The sequence below is a fragment of the Sardina pilchardus genome, chromosome 9 (assembly GCF_963854185.1).
Source record: "Sardina pilchardus chromosome 9, fSarPil1.1, whole genome shotgun sequence".
In the NCBI taxonomy this organism is placed as follows: Eukaryota; Metazoa; Chordata; class Actinopteri; order Clupeiformes; family Clupeidae; genus Sardina; species Sardina pilchardus.
In genome coordinates, this window is record NC_085002.1 from 20,045,380 (window position 1) to 20,063,768 (window position 18,389).

Sequence of the window (18,389 nt, forward strand, 5' to 3'; positions counted from 1 at the left end):
TAGGTGTTAGTGAGTGTGAGCCACACTGTTACCTATGGAAGAGGTGCTCTGGTGTACCTATGTCTGTGAAGTGGCCCCAGTAAAGCTGACCATGTACTGTATGCAGATGATGTGACAGTATTTGTTTGAATTTTTCTTTAAAAAAAAAACAAACGGCGTAACCTCATGTTTAAGCATATTTCAATGTATTTGAACCCTTATATCTAAAGTATCAAAAGTTACAAAGTTTAACAAAAGAGTTGTTCTTAGTCTAATAACCATTCAAATATTTATGTCTAATGTTTTATGTAGGCAGAACCTAGTTTTGATCTTTGAGGTTGAGAATGCTTTTTAAGTGCCTTAATTCCTGAATACAACCGTTTGGCCTTACATGCATTACTGAACATGTTTAGCACCATCAGGATGAATTAAGCACATTACTGCTGACTGCTACTGTACTGGCTGAACTATAAAATATGTTCATAATAAAATAAGTGTGATTAAGCCTATTTCAACATCTATTTACTTACAGGAACTTATATGTATAACTTATATGTCTGTCATCTGCAGAGACTGAGCACTGGGAACTGGTCAATTGCTATGTGTTTGTGACATTTTGGGAGGATAACTACCTTGTTTTAAAGGTGGTGAAAGCAACTGTAGACTTTTGAAGGACCAGGACCGAATTTAAATACCTCTCCATCCTGACAGAAGAGATGGAGACTGTGGAGGTACAGCAGGTGCATGTGTTAACCTTGATACAGTAGTATAACTGTGTCGAACAGTCTCTTTATCTTGCGTAAGTTTAAAAACCACTGCAGTTTAAGAACCATTTACAGTTTAGAAAATATTTGTTCATGTATTTATTCCCTTAGTCACAAAAGTATATTTAAAACACTAGACTCTCACAATGGTCCCCTTGTAATGGTATGTCAGGTGGGGTAGAGGAAATTCCTTCTTTCTTTCTTTCTTTCTTTCATTCTCTCTCTCCCTCTGATCCATCACTCTTCATGTTTCCCTTTATCATCCGTATGTCTTTACAACACCTGGCCAACTGTTGTTGTTGACGGTTAGGACCCAGCCTTAAAACATTCAATGAGATACTAAAATGCATGCAGCAGTGTATCCAAACAACAGAACAGAACAGTCATCAAAAGGAATCCAGTCCACGCCGTCCATTCAGCCACAGAGGCGTGTGTCCAAAATGTTTAGCCTAAGTGTTGTCTAAAAGTCAGCTTTAGAGTTCAGAACTCTGATTGAACTCAGTCATCTCGCCAGCTCCAGCAACAAAGCTCCAGTCAGTATTGCATGGGCATATTAACTCAAGTGTTACTCCAGTTTGAAAGGGGACACTCGGACATCATCACCTACAGTACACCACGCTGACTGGCAGAATCCATGGCAGCGATAAGATCACGTGTCAGTTTTCTAATTTTTTTTTTTCCATAGGTGTTCATATAAAGTCATCTTTCTATGCCCTATTTAGAGAAGTGCCCATAAGGAAATAAACATTGAATACAAGAACGCTGTTGACATGCCATCCATTCAGCAGTGAATTTCCACACAAAAGGGTGTCAGATAGTGCAATGTTCTCAGATACACCTACAATAAACAAGACACGACACTCAGGAAATGATTGCTTGAATACATGAAGCCTGAAATATCAACAAATTAACATCACCCCCCATTCATCATTCAACGTCACTTAACATCATTCTTTGTCCATGACACAGACAGCCATATCGAATTGGAAGACAAGATGTTGTTTGTGGTGCAGACCAGCACGGATAACAGACGATCTTCCTCCCTCTCATCATCACACCCAAAGTCATGACCAAAAACCTGGAGCTGTCCTCGAAGGATGTCATTGCTCCAATGTCTTCAGTCTGTCTTCTCAGATCTTTAGTCCTGACATTCAGTTCAGTTTGTCAGGTCCATGCGCATTATGCATTGATGGCATCGGCCACATCGGTGAAGACCAGCCGGCTGGGCCTCTGAGTGGCACCTTGGCTTGTTGTCAGTGTCTGAGAGGGGAAAGGAGAAACATTTAGAAGTATACTGTTGATTTCTCACATACATATGGAACCTTGGAGGAGTCATTGCAAAGATTTTTTATATATCCAGAAAACGTGCACTCAGTTTACTAAATTGTGTGCTCATTTTACTAAATAGTGCGCATGGTTTTACTTAATTGTGCGCACGTATTACTGAATTGTGCGCTCATTTGACCAAATTGTGTTCTCAATTTAACAAATTGTGTACACAATTTAGTAAATAAAAAATATATACTAAATTGTGCACACAATTTACTCAAATGAGCGCACAGTCTCTCAATACAGAAATATATATTGCAATGCCACCTCCTGGGCTCCGTACTACTCATACCTCACAATGGAATAATGAAAAACATGATGAGAAAAAGAGAGACAAAATGCAGAGGAAGGCGAGAAGGCGAGAAAACGAGAAGACGAGAAAGGGAGAAGAGCAAGAGCCGAAGAAAGTGTAGGGAAATAAATACAGAGGTAAGTGTGTACTGTGTGTGACAAGTTTCCTCTCTGAAGGACATAATCAAGGTCAGTTGAAACAGTGTTTAGTCACAGCTTTTCAAATAGTTAAAAGTTCCTAATACCAAGAAAAGAATCGGTGAAGAGGCAAAGCTGAACACATTCCAAATTCCACACTGACTTTGGGCTTTGACACACAGAGAAGTTATCAACCATCATGCAACTGTTACTGACAAGAGGGGTCAAGAACAAGTAGGTCTGAAAAACATTGACTGTGAGGATGTGCCGTAGTTTTTGACTTAAGTTAAAGAGGGTTCAAGAGAGAGAGGGGGTGGAGGGGCTGGTTGTGACAGTTAGGTACAGCATGTGTTTGTTTCCTCTGGTTTGATCTGTAGAGAGAGAGCTTAAGCTCTATAAATAAACATGGATGGGTATGAAGAAGCAAACAATGGATCACAAGAGTGATAGACACTCAAAGCAAAGACACAACTGGGCATACTTTACCACACGGAACTACCACCATTTCACCAGTCAGGTGTCATAACTTAAAAAGGCATGCAAAGAAAAAGAACAAAAAGCAGCAGATATGTTTTTTTAATAATAATAATAATAATAATGATAAAAAGATTGGTCAAAAGCATACAAAATCATGTGATCAAAACACTCTTAGGAGCGGCAACTGATTGATTACAAATAGTTACCAACTAAAGCAATAACATGCATACTTTTATGCAAATAAATAAATGAATTAATTAAAAAAAACAAATAAATTCTCCAGTGAGACAATTGTCATGGAAAAAAGATGTCATGCAAAATAAATTCTCCTGTGAGAGAATTATATAAAAAATATTGTAAGTAATCTCCTGATCCAAACACTCAGACTGCCCGTTTGTGTGGTGGTGGTGCTGCTGCTGTTTCCACCCAGTGCTGTATTGGCTCACCTTGGCGTTGGGCCCGGCTGGGCTGCCGTCTCGCCCATGGTCCAGCAGCTCCTGCTCCAGGTCGTCCTGCTCCTCGCCCGGGTCAAAGTTGTACATGGGCATGAGCTGGTGCCGAAGCTTCTCCAGTCTGTCGGCGGAGCCAGAGGTCACAGTGTTAACGATGTGACTAATTTACCCTGTGTTCATGCACTGAACTCAACTCCATTATGAAGGCCAGTGTCTGCTACCCAAGTATTAATTAACCAAGCTTAGCAGTGTGTTAAGGTGTGTATAAGAGCTTTTACCTTTTCCGTTTCCTTACATATAGCAGCTGTGGGAGAGACATCAACAGTCAAATCAGTATCATTCGTTAAGCTTTTTAAAGAAACATTAGTTGGAGGCAAGCCTATCCTATAAGACAACATAAATAATGCTAACAAATCTCTCATATGTAATACAGTAGGTTGGGGAGGGAGGGGATTGAGGAATTTTTAGTGTCTTCATGACTTTTCCCCGAGTGGCATGTGTTCATTGTGCACTTGTCCAACCTCAAACACATGAAACCCAAAGGATTATTCAGGTGTTGACAGGTGGCTTGTTTAGCAAATCATAGAATTAAAGTCACAGACAAGTTTGTCATAAACCTATATTGTCAAAAGTTCTAGGCATGTGATTGACTATACTCTTGGGAATCTAGGTACTCATTTTGCATTGCAAAAAAGTTTATAAAAGTGGCAGCTGGAGAAATGTCATGAAAGGTAGTATTAAGGTCAGAGCCTGACATTCACATTCACTATGAGAGAGGAAACTAAATGATCTGTTCATTCTGTGGGCCTAGAAGGAGGAATATACCGGTCATCCAATGGTCATCCAAACCCATGATGTATACAGGGTATTATACACAATGTATCCATGGTAATACATTTTGGACATTGGCACAAACTTTGATTTTTTGTGGACCGGTCGAACGAAGGCTCATCTCACCACGATGATCAGCAGGCCGAGGACAGTGATGATGCCAAAGGGCACGAGCACCATGCCCATGCCCGCCGCCTGCTCTGCCACCTGGGGCAGCCCTGTGCCGTTGAAGGCCGTCTGGTTGCCCGACAGCGTGGTGGTCAGCAGGGTGGTCAGAGGGATAGTCGGCGCGGTGGCGGCGGTGGCGGCGGCGGCGGTGGTGACGTTCTCGGCGGCGGTGGCGAGCCCCACGGTGGTGGTGGCGGGGAAGGAGGTGGGGGAGGCAGGCATGGTGGACAGCGAGGGCAGGGTGGTGGGGTTGGGCGTGGGAGTCAGGAGGAGGTCCGGCCCCGTTGCTGTCGTCGCCGCCATGCTAGAGATGCACAGAGGCAGACGAGAGAGAGAGAAGAGAGAAAGAGAGAGAGAGAGAGAGGGTGTGTGTGTGTGTGTAGGGGGTGCGGGGGGGGAGGAAGCGCGGCAGACGAGACAGACGATCAGACGGCGACGCTGTGTGTGGGGGTGGTACTGGAACTGAGGCCCGTTATCTCGGCGCGGCGTCTCCGATCTGCGCCTCAGCGCTGTGCCTCGGCTGGCGCAGGGCCGCGGCGCGGCTGCTCCCAGGATGCTGCTTCCGCCAGAGACATGTCCCTGGGCCCCCGGCGCAGAAAATAGACCTGCAAGACACGGGCCCCCGTCTCTCATCAGCACTCATGATATCATTATCGCCATTAGGCTGGATTAGACATTCAAAGACATCTGATTGGATCGTGACAGTTAATTACCGCTGGATCTTTTTTTGAGTGTGTGTGTGTGTGTGTATGTGTGTGTGAGAAATAGCGTTAAAGAGAGAGAGAGAAAGAGACCGAGAGAGAGAGTAGTGTGTGTGTGTGTGTGTGTGTGTGTGTGTGTGTGTGTATGTGTTTGTGTGTGTGCACGTGTGTGTGTGTGTGTGTGTGTGTGTGTGTGTGTGTGTGTGTGTGTGTGTGTGTGTATGTGTATGTGTATGTGTATGTGTGTGTGTGTTTGTGTGTGGGTACAGTACAGTCTATACATGTGAAAGTGAATGGGCATGTGCCACTGAATGTCCAAACCACCAAAGGGCCCCCTCACATCCAGTTGAAGACCGTTAGGATGTTGGTTTTGTTGTGTGTGGGGTCTAAGACAGAAGGAAGCCTGCTGTGTCTAACCACAACTTTGCGAGTATTGCAGTCACACTGGTTCGAACTGACACTGGCAGGTCAAACGCAACCAATGTCATTCATGCACGTGTGGTTTGCTTGTGTCGACACACTCCACCATTTAAAGAGAACTTCATTCATATCTTTGAGCCACAACTGGCATCTGTTTAGCTGAGGCCAACTGTTTCTCAAGATGTCAAAGTGTTCTTAGACAGTTTCTGCTTAGGTTAGTTTTCTCGAGAATCGAGGTCTCAAAGCAATTTGGCAATAGCAGGGTTTGGTGTTGCAACACATTGAGAAGCTTAAATTGAGCATCTGCATACGCATGTGTGTCTGTGTGTCTCTGTGTGTCTCTGTGTGTGTCTCTCTCTCTCTCTCTGTGTGTGTGTGTGTGTGTGTGTGTGTGTGTCTCTCTCTGTGTGTCTGTGTGTCTGTGTGTGTGTGTGTGTGTGTGTGTATTTGTGTTTACTTTGAGGAATGAAAGAAGCAGAAGCGGCTCAGTGCACCATCTCGTGTTCCAGCGGCCCTTCCCTGCCCGGGCAGTAGCAAGTGTTGTGGGCAGGATGTGGTCACATGGTAAAGCGAGAACACAGCCTGGCACAGCCTGGCAAATACTGTACCGATGAAAAGCAATACCCAGAATACGCAGCTTACGTATGTGAAGGGGCGTTCAAGAGGGAGAACACAGTACACACGCACATCACATCGACGCACAGTAGATACACAGTTTCACCTGCCTTACGGGGAATTTGACGCAAGGCATAGGGAATTACATGCAAAATGCCAGAACGGTACTTCTAAGTCGATAGCTGAATGCAAATGAAATGTTAAAACTTGTAGCTAGAGATAACACACATGTCATAATATCTCCATACATGTCATAATATTTAGGATCTAAAACTAGTTATACGATTATTCACTTCTACAGCTTTAGGGTTTATCAAGGGCTTTCATTTTTTTTTAAAGCAATGTATATGATATGATATGGCATATTTCTTCCAGAGCCACATCTGAAAGCGTTTAAAAACAGCATATTTTCTTAAAGGGTCCCAGTAAAACCCTGTTAGGGTCACAGAGAACACAGCCTGGCACAGCCTGGCAAATACTGTACCGATGAAAAGCAATACCCAGAATACGCAGCTTACGTATGTGAAGGGGCGTTCAAGAGGGAGAACACAGTACACACGCACATCACATCGACGCACAGTAGATACACAGTTTCACCTGCCTTAAGGGGAATTTGACGCAAGGCATAGGGAATTACATGCAAAATGCCAGAGCGGTACTTCTAAGTCGATAGCTGAATGCAAATGAAATGTTAAAACTTGTAACTATAGAGATAACACACAGGAAATGTCAGATATTAAGAAGATTTTATATTAGAATTTATCTCAAAATATTAAACAATTTATGTGTACAGGTTTAGTTATTTAGTTGTACTGTAATCAGACACAGATGATTCTGTAAAGTCATTTCAGGCTCCATGATGACGTGTTCAGTTTGTAGGTCCAAAAGGTACAGAAATGTATTCTGAAGCCCAACGACACGAGTGGGTGTGGGGCTGGTAAGGGTGATGCCATGGCTGTCACGCCAAAGGCAAATACAGCTATAGCAATATCTTTTACTAACCTCACAACCACCAGTATCATATGGCTTTGATACAACAGTTTTTAAACTAATTTAGTTTTAAGATAACTGTGTTTTCTATTGTTTATTTCGATTAATAATTTTTGTTCGTTAACCCTTCGCCCACAAAAGTAGTTCTAATCTTAGCCTTGCACCAGAGGAGAGCGAAGTTCAGTGAGAGGATATGTGCTTGTACACACAGTCGGCTAATTGTACGTCTCATATTAAATTGAACATTCAAATGTTGAAATTGAAATTCAAACATCAAGTGTGATGTTATGAAATTGCTGCTTTCTCACTTTGAATGAATGGAATGTTCGGGTTGGATAATTTAATGCAATAAGTGGATTGATTTGGCTATGGATATAACCATTTGTGAAGACTCATGGAAAGTCTCTCGTCCTATCAGAAATGAATAAATAGTTTGACTGGACCTAACAGTTGTATAATATAAGATTTGAAGTAAACTGTAGGCTAGGGTACTAAACAATTATGTTGCCTGAATTACTTCATTGCGAATAAGACATTAAAGGCTGTTATTAGAACTACAAACATACCACCTATTATAAATGTGAATGGCAGTGTTAGCTTTAACATGAAAAACATTGTTGGAAAACACTGACATGTGTTCACCTACTGCCCTAATGCATCAGGAAACACAGGACTATCTGTCTCAGCCACTATCAAGGGTTAGGAAAGAGTAGCCTATTCGAAATCATAGTCTCCCTGCCATTTACGTATCAGTGGTAGTTGAAACTTAGAAAAACCAACTCCAGGTTATGTATATGAGTGGTGTAATGGCCTAGCGATTTGGCACCATCTTTAGGATAAAAAATGTAATGAGGGTTAAGAAAGAATTTTGAAAGAGTGTAATGCTACGTAGTTGTCCTTGGGAAAAAAAATATGTTGAGCTGTCAAATAATTTTCATACATGTCATATTTAGGAACTCTTAACTAAAACTAGTTATACGATTATTCACTTCTACAGCTTTAGGGTTTATCAAGGGTTTTAATTTTTTTTAAGCAATATATATGATATGATATGGCATATTTCTTCCAGATCCACATCTGAAAGCGTTTAAAAACAGCATATTTTCTTAAAGGGTCCCAGTAAAGCCCTGTTAGGGTCACAGACAAAACAAAATGTGTAAGAGGAAAAAAAGACAGGCCAGACCAAACGATCATCATGATCTCTTCGTCTGACACACCAGCAAACTCAAGTTGCTCAGGACCTGATTTATTCTGGCTGCTGGACTCGAGTTACATACAGTTAAAAATGTCGTCCAAATCTAAAAGTCAAATGTCATGGCTAATTTTGGCACCAGTTTAGCTCCAATTAAAAGGACACCTTGTGTCTTAGAACATCCTAGGGTCTATTTTTTGGATGGTAACAAGTGTAGCATTTCGCTGGGCATCAAACTGATATCAATTGGAGTAGTTTTGAGTAAGACGCGGGAATATGCATTTACAACAAAATAGCATAGCAATGGCCTTGGGGCAAGCTTGCTACATCAAAGTCAATCACTATAGACCTACTTATAAGCCACTTTATGACTGAGGACTTATGACTTTCTGATACTGAGGAGAGGATGCCTACAGACAAAGTAATTGTAACTTTCTATGCATACAGAAAGGATAAAAAAGGACTGTTTGTGTAGTCAGTTCTTTACATAAATTCTTCTTCCAGTTGCTGACATCTTGAAGTCCATTCAAGACAAGTCGATTACTGAATGCCACGCAAACTACGGTCAATGGACGCAAAAGGAAGAGAGGTTAATGACCTGTACAGACTGTCTTCTTACAGAAGGGAATAATACCCAAATTCTCATTTTTATCTTTCTGTACGCTTACAAGTTAAAATGACACCGAGTTGACAGTAGGGATCCTCTTCACAATATCACAGAAGTGTAGTGATATTCTAAGCCTTGTCAGAAGCCAAGTGCGCAATCCCAAGGCAATTAATATGCTAATTTGTTGTAATTGTAAATGCATAAACCAGTGTCAAAACTACTCAGCAGCCAAAAATATTTAATGGGAGAAAAAAAGACTGCCCCACTACCGAGAGGCACCTGACTGTTCCCCAGTCATAACTAACCAATAAAAGTGTTAAAGTCAACACACAGGTTATGGTGCATATTGCTTTTAGTGTATTGCTTTGGGAGAAAATAGCAGACTATTTTGGACTCTCTTTATGTGACCCTGCGTGCTGCCACAAACAAATAGGTGAGTTGTCCTTAAATGACACTGTTCAGTGTCTCCTATAATCCTCTTTTCTCTGGTGGTGCAGTCAAAACAAAAGGATTGCAAATGGTAATGATGGGGAACAGAACAGACAGTGTTCTACCGAGGCCGTCAAAACATGACAAATATGAGGCATGTTTCGCCCCACCCTCTCTACCTCTCTGCCCACCTCTTCAGGAAGTTTCTACCCATGTGTTGCTTACACATACTAGCTAATTCAATAACATCAATGGAGAAAGCGCTACGTGCACTAATTTGAGTTGCCATTCAAGAAAAAAACTACAACAAAAGACCAACAAAGATATTACTGAAAAGGTAAAGAATCTCTTTGCACAGCCAACTGTGTCTTCTTGAAGCCAGGTGCTGGTGGGTTGCAGGTTCACAATTTGTAGACAACAATACAAAGATAATATTCTTGTCTACAAAGATATTACTGATATTACTCAGATAAATGCTTCATGATCCTCTGAAAGAAAAAGGGGAATATGCTACATGATCTTTTTCATTATTCTATAAGAATTACATCATTAAACATGTTATGGTCTGCGAATCACACCTTCTGAGACATGTCTTTTCCTAGTATTTATGTCCAGTTCCTGTTTACTTTCTAATGTTTAAAGCATGGCGTGTGACATCCTGGTTTGAAATGTCACTGATCTGTGTGTGTGTGTGTGTGTGTGTGTGTGTGTGTGTGTGTGTTTGTGTGTCTGTTTGTGTGTGTGGATAGCTGTGAAAGTAATCCTCTTATGTAACGGTAGACTCTGACACTTATTTAGTCGACAGGAATAAGCCAGAGACCACAGTGCTGCCTGGAGTGTGTACTCACAGTCTGCTGGTACTAATGAGGAACATGTGAACCTCCCAGCCAATCAGACAGCCTAGACCCATCTGAGCCTCCCCTCTCATCCAATGAGGCTCCGGCACTGCACAAAGACATACACACCAATATTCCCAGGATGGGAAAAAAAATAATGCTCTACTGCCTCCCCGATCACATCAGTGTTTTTTTGTTGTTGTTGCTGTTGTTGTTTAACCAGTGTCCTTCAAAGAGTCTGTCACATTGCAGCAACACTGGCCTCACAATCCCTCCAGCGTCACTGGATAACCCCTCCTGACCTTCTAGATTAGAGATGGAGGTGCTTACCTTATCTGGAAGAAATACACCGACACAGCGGATAGTAGGAGTCACAGGATGGTGTGATGATGAGGACCCCGTAAAGAAAGGAGAGAGCCTTTTCTCCTTCTCTCTCTCTCTCTCTCTCTCTCTCTATTGCTGTCTCTTCCTCGCTCTGTTTTTCCTCTCCACTTCTCTATCTCCTCCTTCCTTTCAGATCCCGAGGAAGAGGAGGAGGACGAGGAGGAGGAGGAGGAGGAGGAGGATCTATTGCTGAAGGGTTGTTAATTTTTTAACAGCAAAATCCATCCCCGGTGAGGCAGTAGTTCCGGGAGCAAAGGATGCACCAATGGTTGCGCTGCCCACTCAAGCGCTAATTGCAGTGCTCGCTCCCCAGAGCTCTCCCTGTAGACCCCATTGTTTTCCTGCTGCTCCTTGCCGTTGAAGCAGCGCAAGCAGCTTCAGGGATGCTACACACACACAGAGGCTGAGCTCTCCGAGCCCAAAGCCACTAGGCCATCCCCCGCCACGCTGCCATTGGCCAGCTGGGATGTTATCTGACATTCTGGTTGGCTCCCTGGGCTGTCCATCTGTCTTACCAGGGATGTCAGCAGGATTTTATGGCTGTGCACACCAGATGCCATGACTGCATCCGGGTAGGCAGCTAATGGAAAATTAACCCTTTCATAGCTGACCTAAAGATACTCAGAACAGGAATGTATTCGCTCATAACAGCAGTTAGTGCTTGCAGCAGTGTAGAACTTGCAGAAGTGAAGACATTTAGTTTAATTTGCTCATACTTGAAATAATAATGGTAGATCAGTATATCATAACCATCAAACTAAAGAAAATAAAGAAATTGGCTAAGTTGTTTTACTGATGATACGACGGATGTTCATGTGTTAACTTTGGAATGCTTAGTGCTGTGCAATTTTAATACCCTTGAGCCCTTTTCCATTCATTTTGTTGGGGTATTTGAAAAGCCTATTCTCAAGATTATGGTCTTTGTTTTTATTGAATCAGTAGGGTGTCCACTGAGGAGAGGTCTTAAGACTTTCAAATAAATAAAAAAAAAACAGGTCACAACTTCAGAGAGAAAATCACTGTTTGGTTCTTTATTTGGTACAGGGTTCAATGCCTGGTATTGATCCTGATCGAGGCATTGAGTCTATCCCAACCTATAATTCTCTTTCTCCCTCTCTCTCTCTCTCTCTGTCTTTCTCTCTCTCTCTCTCTCTCACACACACACACACACACACACACACACACACACACACACACACACACACACACACATACTGTACACACACACACACACACACACACACACACACACACACTGTTTCAGTCTGAAATGGATGGCTTAATGTACTAACCTGAACATTTGGAAACATCAACATCCATCTTAAAATATAACAATTTTCTTTTGAACAATCACTAGAACATGGAAAAACAATCTTTTCTTTTGTATTTTTTATTGAGGATGACTGGAAGTATTGAATTAACATGGTGTAAAACTGTCAAAAAAGACAATGCAATAATGACAAATAATAGAAAACAATTTATTCAACAAATAAACTTTTGAATATCTTTCATATATAGCATCCCATTTTAAATTAAAGTCAACTTTTTTTTTTCGCTGTTAAGTTTTTATTTCCTCAGTGGTGTTCTACATAGTGATCATGTAGTCCACACACTGCTCAATCCACATCATGACATTTAGCTCATCTTGAATGAGTCTCCCGTCATCATAGCCACAAACTCTGGGAACATGAAAATTAATTCATGGTTAACATAAAATAGAATAAAGGTATACCAAAAAGGTACCATTGCATTATATTTTATATATGCATTGCCATACAGTAAAGTAATTAAGCACCATTTATTTATAAAGCACATTTAAAATGTACACACCCATTAATCTTGCATGTAGCAATAGTTACACTGCAGCCTATTCATATTTGGAGCCAACCTACAGTAAATGCTGTTACCTTCGTAATCAATGGTTCCGTCGCCATCTTTGTCCGCCTCCTTCATCATCTGTTCTGCCTCCAGCTCATTCAGGGGCTCCCCTGCATTCATCAGTACATATCTACCACAGATGGGAATTCACACAGCATTAACATAAATACATAGCTCCTACATTCAGCATTAACATAAATACATAGCTCCTACATTCAGCATTAACATAAATACATAGCTCCTACATTCAGCATTAACATAAATACATAGCTCCTACATGATCTTCAGTTCATATTACTCCCATGAGCGTCATGAAGGTCATCGCTCCTTCCAAATTTAGCTACATCGGTGCAAAAATAGTTTGGTCAGTCATCACATGCTATTCTAATCGGTGCTCTCTACTATTTTTACTTTTACTTATCTACTATTTACAGTGCATGAAAATGCACTGTACTGTTCTTCCTAGGCTTCAACTTCTTATTATTACAGTGCATGAAAATGCACTGTACTGTTATTCCAAGTCTTCTTATTACAGTGCATGAAAATGCACTGTACTGTTCTTCCTCGGTCTTCTTCTTCTTCTTATTCTTCTTCTAACGCACGCAATTCAGCTTCAACCGCTTAACGTAGAAACTCCATTCAAATTTTGTCGCGTAGGTCTTACTTACGCGATGTGGGCTTTGTATTTTTCAACTTTGTAACTTTTATACTTTTTAAACTATTAGTTAAAAACTATTACAATTTCCCCCATAGACTTAACATTGCTCATTATGACATCACGGCAGCAATTAGAATCTTATGCCAGGTGGCCGGCCACCTGGGCACCAACTGTCAGTTTCTCTCAGGCTTTAAGCATACAGTCTCTCTGAAGACTACATATCCTGTTACTGTTTCCTCTGTCCACAACTGTTTCAAAATAAAAGTCCTCACTGTAATAATACACTATTAAATCATTTAACCATTGAAACTACTCAACTATTGAACTGTTCAACCGTTCCAACTGTCAGTTATCATCCACTATGCCTCCAGTCAACTACATGAAACCTCCATGTACCTAGCAACCAACATAGCAACCATTAAAATTAAGTGTTTATGACCGTTTCCATAGCAACCAACATGATTATACTGCAGTAACTTCTTGTTTCCTGATAGTGGCCACCATGGATACCCTAGCAACAAATGTTTCAAAATAAAAGTCCTCACTAGCAAGTTAGCATGGTTAGCATAGTTAGCATTGTTAGCATAGTTAGCATTTTTAACATAACTGCAAAAAATCATCAACTAAGTTAGCTAATCAACCTGGTTAGCATTGTTAGCAAATTTAGCATTGTTAGCATAGTTAGCATTTTTAACATTACTGCTAGAAATCATCGGTTAAGTTAGCTAATCAACCTGGTTAGCATTGTTAGTAAAGTTAGCATTGCTAGAATAATTAGCATTTTTAGCGTAACTGCTAGAAATCATTAGCTAAGTTAGCTACTCAACATTTTAACATGAATAGAAATCATTAGTTAAGTTAGAACTGGAATGTTTCATCTTTAAACTGTCTACCTTCACACTATCAACTCTCTGTAAACTATGCAACCACCATGTTTACCCTGGCTACACCTTAGTAACCATATCTACATTATCTATCTATTTTTGCATTTTCATGCACTGGTAATTCCTTGGAATTGCATTTCTAGTTATTAAACTTCTTCTTCTAACGCAGCCAATTCAGCTTCAACCGTTTAACGTAGAAACTTCATTCAAACGTTGTTGCGTAGGTCTTGCTTATGCCATGCCTGCTTTGTATTTTTCAACTTTGTAACTTTTATACTTTTTAAACTATTAGTTAAAAACTATTACAATTTCCCCCATAGACTTAACATTGCTCATTATGACATCACGGCAGCAATTAGAATCTTAGGCCAGGTGGCCGGCCACCTGGGCACCAACTGTCAGTTTCTCTGGCTTTAAGCATACAGTCTCTCAGAAGACTACATATCCTGTTAACTGTTTCCTCTGTCCACAACTGTTTCAAAATAAAAGTCCTCACTGCAATAATACACTATTAAATCATTTAACCATTGAAACTACTCAACTATTGAACTGTTCAACCATTCCAACTGTCAGTTATCATCCACTATGCCTCCAGTCAACTACATGAAACCTCCATGTACCTAGCAACCAACATAGCAACCATTAAAATTAAGCGTTTATGACCGTTTCCATAGCAACCAACATGATTTTACTGCAGTAACTTCTTGTTTCCTGATAGTGGACACCATGGATACCCTAGCAACAAATGTTTCAAAATAAAAGTCCTCACTAGCAAGTTAGCTAGTTAGCATAGTTAGCATTTTTAGCATAACTGCAAAAAATCATCAACTAAGTTAGCTAATCAACCTGGTTAGCATTGTTAGTAAAGTTAGCATTGCTAGCATAATTGGCATTTTTAGCGTAACTGCTAGAAATCATTAGCTAAGTTAGCTAATCAACATTTTAACATGAATAGAAATCATTAGTTAAGTTAGAACTGGAATGTTTCATCTTTAAACAGTCTACCTTCACTCTATCAACTCTCTGTAAACTATGCAACCACCATGTTTACCCTAGCTACACCTTAGTAACCATATCTACATTATCTATCTATTTCTGCATTTTCATGCACTGGTAATTCCTTGGAATTGCATTTCTAGTTCTTCTTCTAACGCACGCAATTCAGCTTCAACCGCTTAACGTAGAAACTCCATTCAAACTATGTCGCGTAGGTCTTACTTACGCGATGTGTGCTTTGTATTTTTCAACTTTGTAACTTTTATACTTTTTAAACTATTAGTTAAAAACTATTACAATTTCCCCCATAGACTTAACATTGCTCATTATGACATCACGGCAGCAATTAGAATCTTACGCCAGGTGGCCGGCCACCTGGGCACCAACTGTCAGTTTCTCTGGCTTTAAGCATACAGTCTCTTAGAAGACTACATATCCTGTTAACTGTTTCCTCTGTCCACAACTGTTTCAAAATAAAAGTCCTCACTGCAATAATACACTATTAAATCATTTAACCATTGAAACTACTCAACTATTGAACTGTTCAACCATTCCAACTGTCAGTTATGCCTTCAGTCAACTACATGAAACCTCCATGTACCTAGCAACCAACATAGCAACCATTAAAATTAAGTGTTTATGACCGTTTCCATAGCAACCAACATGATTATACTGCAGTAACTTCTTGTTTCCTGATAGTGGCCACCATGGATACCCTAGCAACAAATGTTTCAAAATAAAAGTCCTCACTAGCAAGTTAGCTAGTTAGCATGGTTAGCATAGTTAGCATTTTTTAGCATAACTGCAAAAAATCATCAACTAAGTTATCTAATCAACCTGGTTAGCATTGTTAGCACATTTAGCATTGTTAGCATGGTTAGCATTTTTAGCATTACTGCTAGAAATCATCTGTTAAGTTAGCTAGTCAACCTGGTTAGCATTGTTAGTAAAGTTAGCATTGCTAGCATAATTAGCATTTTTAGCGTAACTGCTAGAAATCATTAGCTAAGTTAGCAAATCAACATTTTAACATGAATAGAAATCATTAGTTAAGTTAGAACTGGAATGTTTCATCTTTTAACTGTCTACCTTCACACTATCAACTCTCTGTAAACAATGCAACCACCATGTTTACCCTAGCTACACCTTAGTAACCATATCTACATTATCTATCTATTTTTGCATTTTCATGCACTGGTAATTCCTTGGAATTGCATTTCTAGTTTTACTTGGACTTCAACGTGCACAAAGTTACAGGCAAAATGGGAGTGATCCTCTTTGGACTATAATTTCTTGCTTAATTATTGAGGTCCATATTCCAGTTTTGATTTCCAAACAGCAGCTAAATAAAAACCAAGTCCATGCAGGAGCGCATAGTTTCATTGCAGGCAAATAACACTTAAACATATATTTTATGGACATACTTCAGTGTGTTCCAGTCTATGTAGCCCTTTGCGTCTTTATCAAAAACTTTGAAAGCAGCCCGGAGCTCTGCATCCTGGTTCTTTGTCATCTCAAGGTACAAGGCCATCAATCCCAAGAAGCTGTCACAATTGAAAGTTCCTTTGCCTGCAATTGCACAAATGTGCCACCAGAGGTCAGTAAAGCCCTGGCCCATTGATATGAGATTGATGGAAAACTGCTTGAATGCAGGCTTTTATGGATTATGTCATGTTCTTTCCTCCAGTTATACATTGCATTGCAATCCTTCACTTAAACAATGAAAAGAAATGGCAATAAGTAGGCATATATATTAATTGTATCAGATTCTCATTTGAACACTTTTCACACATTCTATCTGATCTGAATATTTAGCTTGTGTTTTTTCAAGTACAAAAATCATGAATTGTTAAAACGATCATCCTAAACACTTTTTCCACTTTGCTGTGCACTTAGAGTCTTCCTGTCTGACATGTCCTTCCAGAATAAGTGTTGTGCAACAACAGTCTGGGTGCTACTCTCTTCCTTACTGGCAACTCTCTGCTGACAATTTCCTCAAACTCGCAAACTCAGGCATTCTTCTTGCATTCCTCTCTACAAGTTTCTTCTGGTACATTCACCTTACAATTCACGAGGCCTTCGTGGCTTTTAACCCCATGCCCCAAAAGTGACCCCAATCAGTGTTTGGCCCATTTGCATGCCTGCTTTAAAACAACCCATTAAGGAACTGACAGACAAGTTTCACATGTGCCACTTGAATGGGCTCTAGAATACAAGTCATCCAAGTTGCACTGTCATAAAGGGAATCATAGTATCTGAATTTGAATTAGAATAATGTTAATTGAACGGAAAAAAAAAACTGACACAATATTACATTGACTTGAGAGACTGACGAGAGCATTGACTAGGGCAAAATCCACAGAACTGTACCATTTTTGTCCACATCTTTGGCCATCTGGCCAAGCTCCCTCTTAGTGGGGTTAATGCCCATCAGACTCATGAGCCTCTCCAGCTCCTGAGTCTTCACATCTCCATTTCCCTCCTCATCAAACATCTCAAACACTCCCTTGTACTCTGTGATCTGTTCTGGAGTCAGTTTGTTTGCCTGTTTGGTTGGGGGAAAAAATGAAAAAAAAGAAATAACACCCAACAACAGGCTATATCATTCCAATGTACACAAACATTTACGTTAATGTGATATTGTCAGATACTTATTTCACTTCAACTGGCCACTGAAAAGAATATTAACTAAATCAGTGAACAAATGAATAGGTAAGGTAACTGCAACAAATTTTAATCTCCATTATCTTAATATTATTATTATTATCTCCATTTCAAATCACTGGAGGATGTGCTAGACATAATAAAGCTCAAAGTTTCAAAACTATGAAAATGTGATCCTATTGTGAACACAACCAGGAGTTAATTAAAAGCCTTGTCTGGGTGCCACATGCGATGCTAAATAATGAATGGATTTAAGATTTAAACTTACCATTCTAGACACGAGAAATCCTCCACTGAGCCCACAGACACGGATGGTACTTGTGACTGAAATGGCAGATCTTAAGATTTGTTGGGAGGCTATGTAAAGAGATCCCACAGGATTTGGACTTGTCTGATCCTTTTAAGGCATACAGCTGCAATATCCACCAGCACTTATGGTTTTGGGTGGAGAGAAATCTAACTTGATGCAATCAATTTGAAAACAGTTAAGAAAATATTTCTGGAGAACATTACAATCACTTAAAAGTAAGTTTAGCCTATATGTGTGATTGCTATGGCCTAAGAATAATTTTCTGTATGCAAACATAGACAGGGCCAACAACATTACCACAACATTGCACAAGTCAAGTGAAGTGAGACACTCAGAGCAAGTAAAGTAAATATATTTGCAAATGTAATACATTTGCATAATAGTGCTCCAACTTCA

At 40.2% G+C, this 18,389-nt stretch overlaps 2 protein-coding genes across 3 annotated transcripts; both read right to left on the reverse strand.

Annotated features, from left to right (window-relative positions):
* Positions 1 to 436: 436 nt before the first annotated feature.
* si:ch211-161c3.5 (uncharacterized protein C3orf18) lies at positions 437 to 10,979 on the reverse strand. 2 transcript variants are annotated; one of them, XM_062546226.1, is made up of 6 exons: positions 10,550 to 10,979; positions 10,232 to 10,328; positions 4,388 to 5,034; positions 3,709 to 3,734; positions 3,425 to 3,551; positions 437 to 2,003 (listed from the first exon to the last, which is right to left on the reverse strand). In XM_062546226.1, exons 3-6 carry the CDS (start codon positions 4,730 to 4,732, stop codon positions 1,923 to 1,925), a joined length of 579 nt encoding a protein of 192 aa, XP_062402210.1. In that variant the 5' UTR covers positions 4,733 to 5,034; positions 10,232 to 10,328; positions 10,550 to 10,979; the 3' UTR covers positions 437 to 1,922. The 2 variants fall into 2 exon arrangements, with proteins under 2 accessions (XP_062402210.1, XP_062402209.1); XM_062546225.1 differs by lacking the exon at positions 10,232 to 10,328.
* A 1,179-nt stretch (positions 10,980 to 12,158) lies between these two features.
* On the reverse strand, positions 12,159 to 18,136 carry LOC134092381 (calglandulin-like). The gene is made up of 5 exons (XM_062545192.1): positions 17,952 to 18,136; positions 17,390 to 17,564; positions 16,444 to 16,588; positions 12,511 to 12,611; positions 12,159 to 12,282 (listed from the first exon to the last, which is right to left on the reverse strand). Exons 1-5 carry the CDS (start codon positions 17,952 to 17,954, stop codon positions 12,239 to 12,241), a joined length of 468 nt encoding a protein of 155 aa, XP_062401176.1. The 5' UTR covers positions 17,955 to 18,136; the 3' UTR covers positions 12,159 to 12,238.
* Positions 18,137 to 18,389: the final 253 nt, after the last annotated feature.

Coding starts and splice junctions, on each gene's coding strand:
- si:ch211-161c3.5 (XM_062546225.1), bottom strand. CDS start 4,732: ATGGCGGCGACGACAGCAACGGGGCCGGACCTCCTCCTGACTCCCACG. Junction 3,552..3,708: donor TATGTAAGGAAACGGAAAAG/GTAAAAGCTCTT, acceptor CTCCGCCGACAG/ACTGGAGAAGCTTCGGCACC. Junction 2,004..3,424: donor CAGCCGGGCCCAACGCCAAG/GTGAGCCAATAC, acceptor TTCCCCTCTCAG/ACACTGACAACAAGCCAAGG.
- LOC134092381 (XM_062545192.1), bottom strand. Junction 16,589..17,389: donor CAAAGATGTGGACAAAAATG/GTACAGTTCTGT, acceptor GTGCAATTGCAG/GCAAAGGAACTTTCAATTGT. Junction 12,283..12,510: donor CGGAACCATTGATTACGAAG/GTAACAGCATTT, acceptor TCATGTTCCCAG/AGTTTGTGGCTATGATGACG.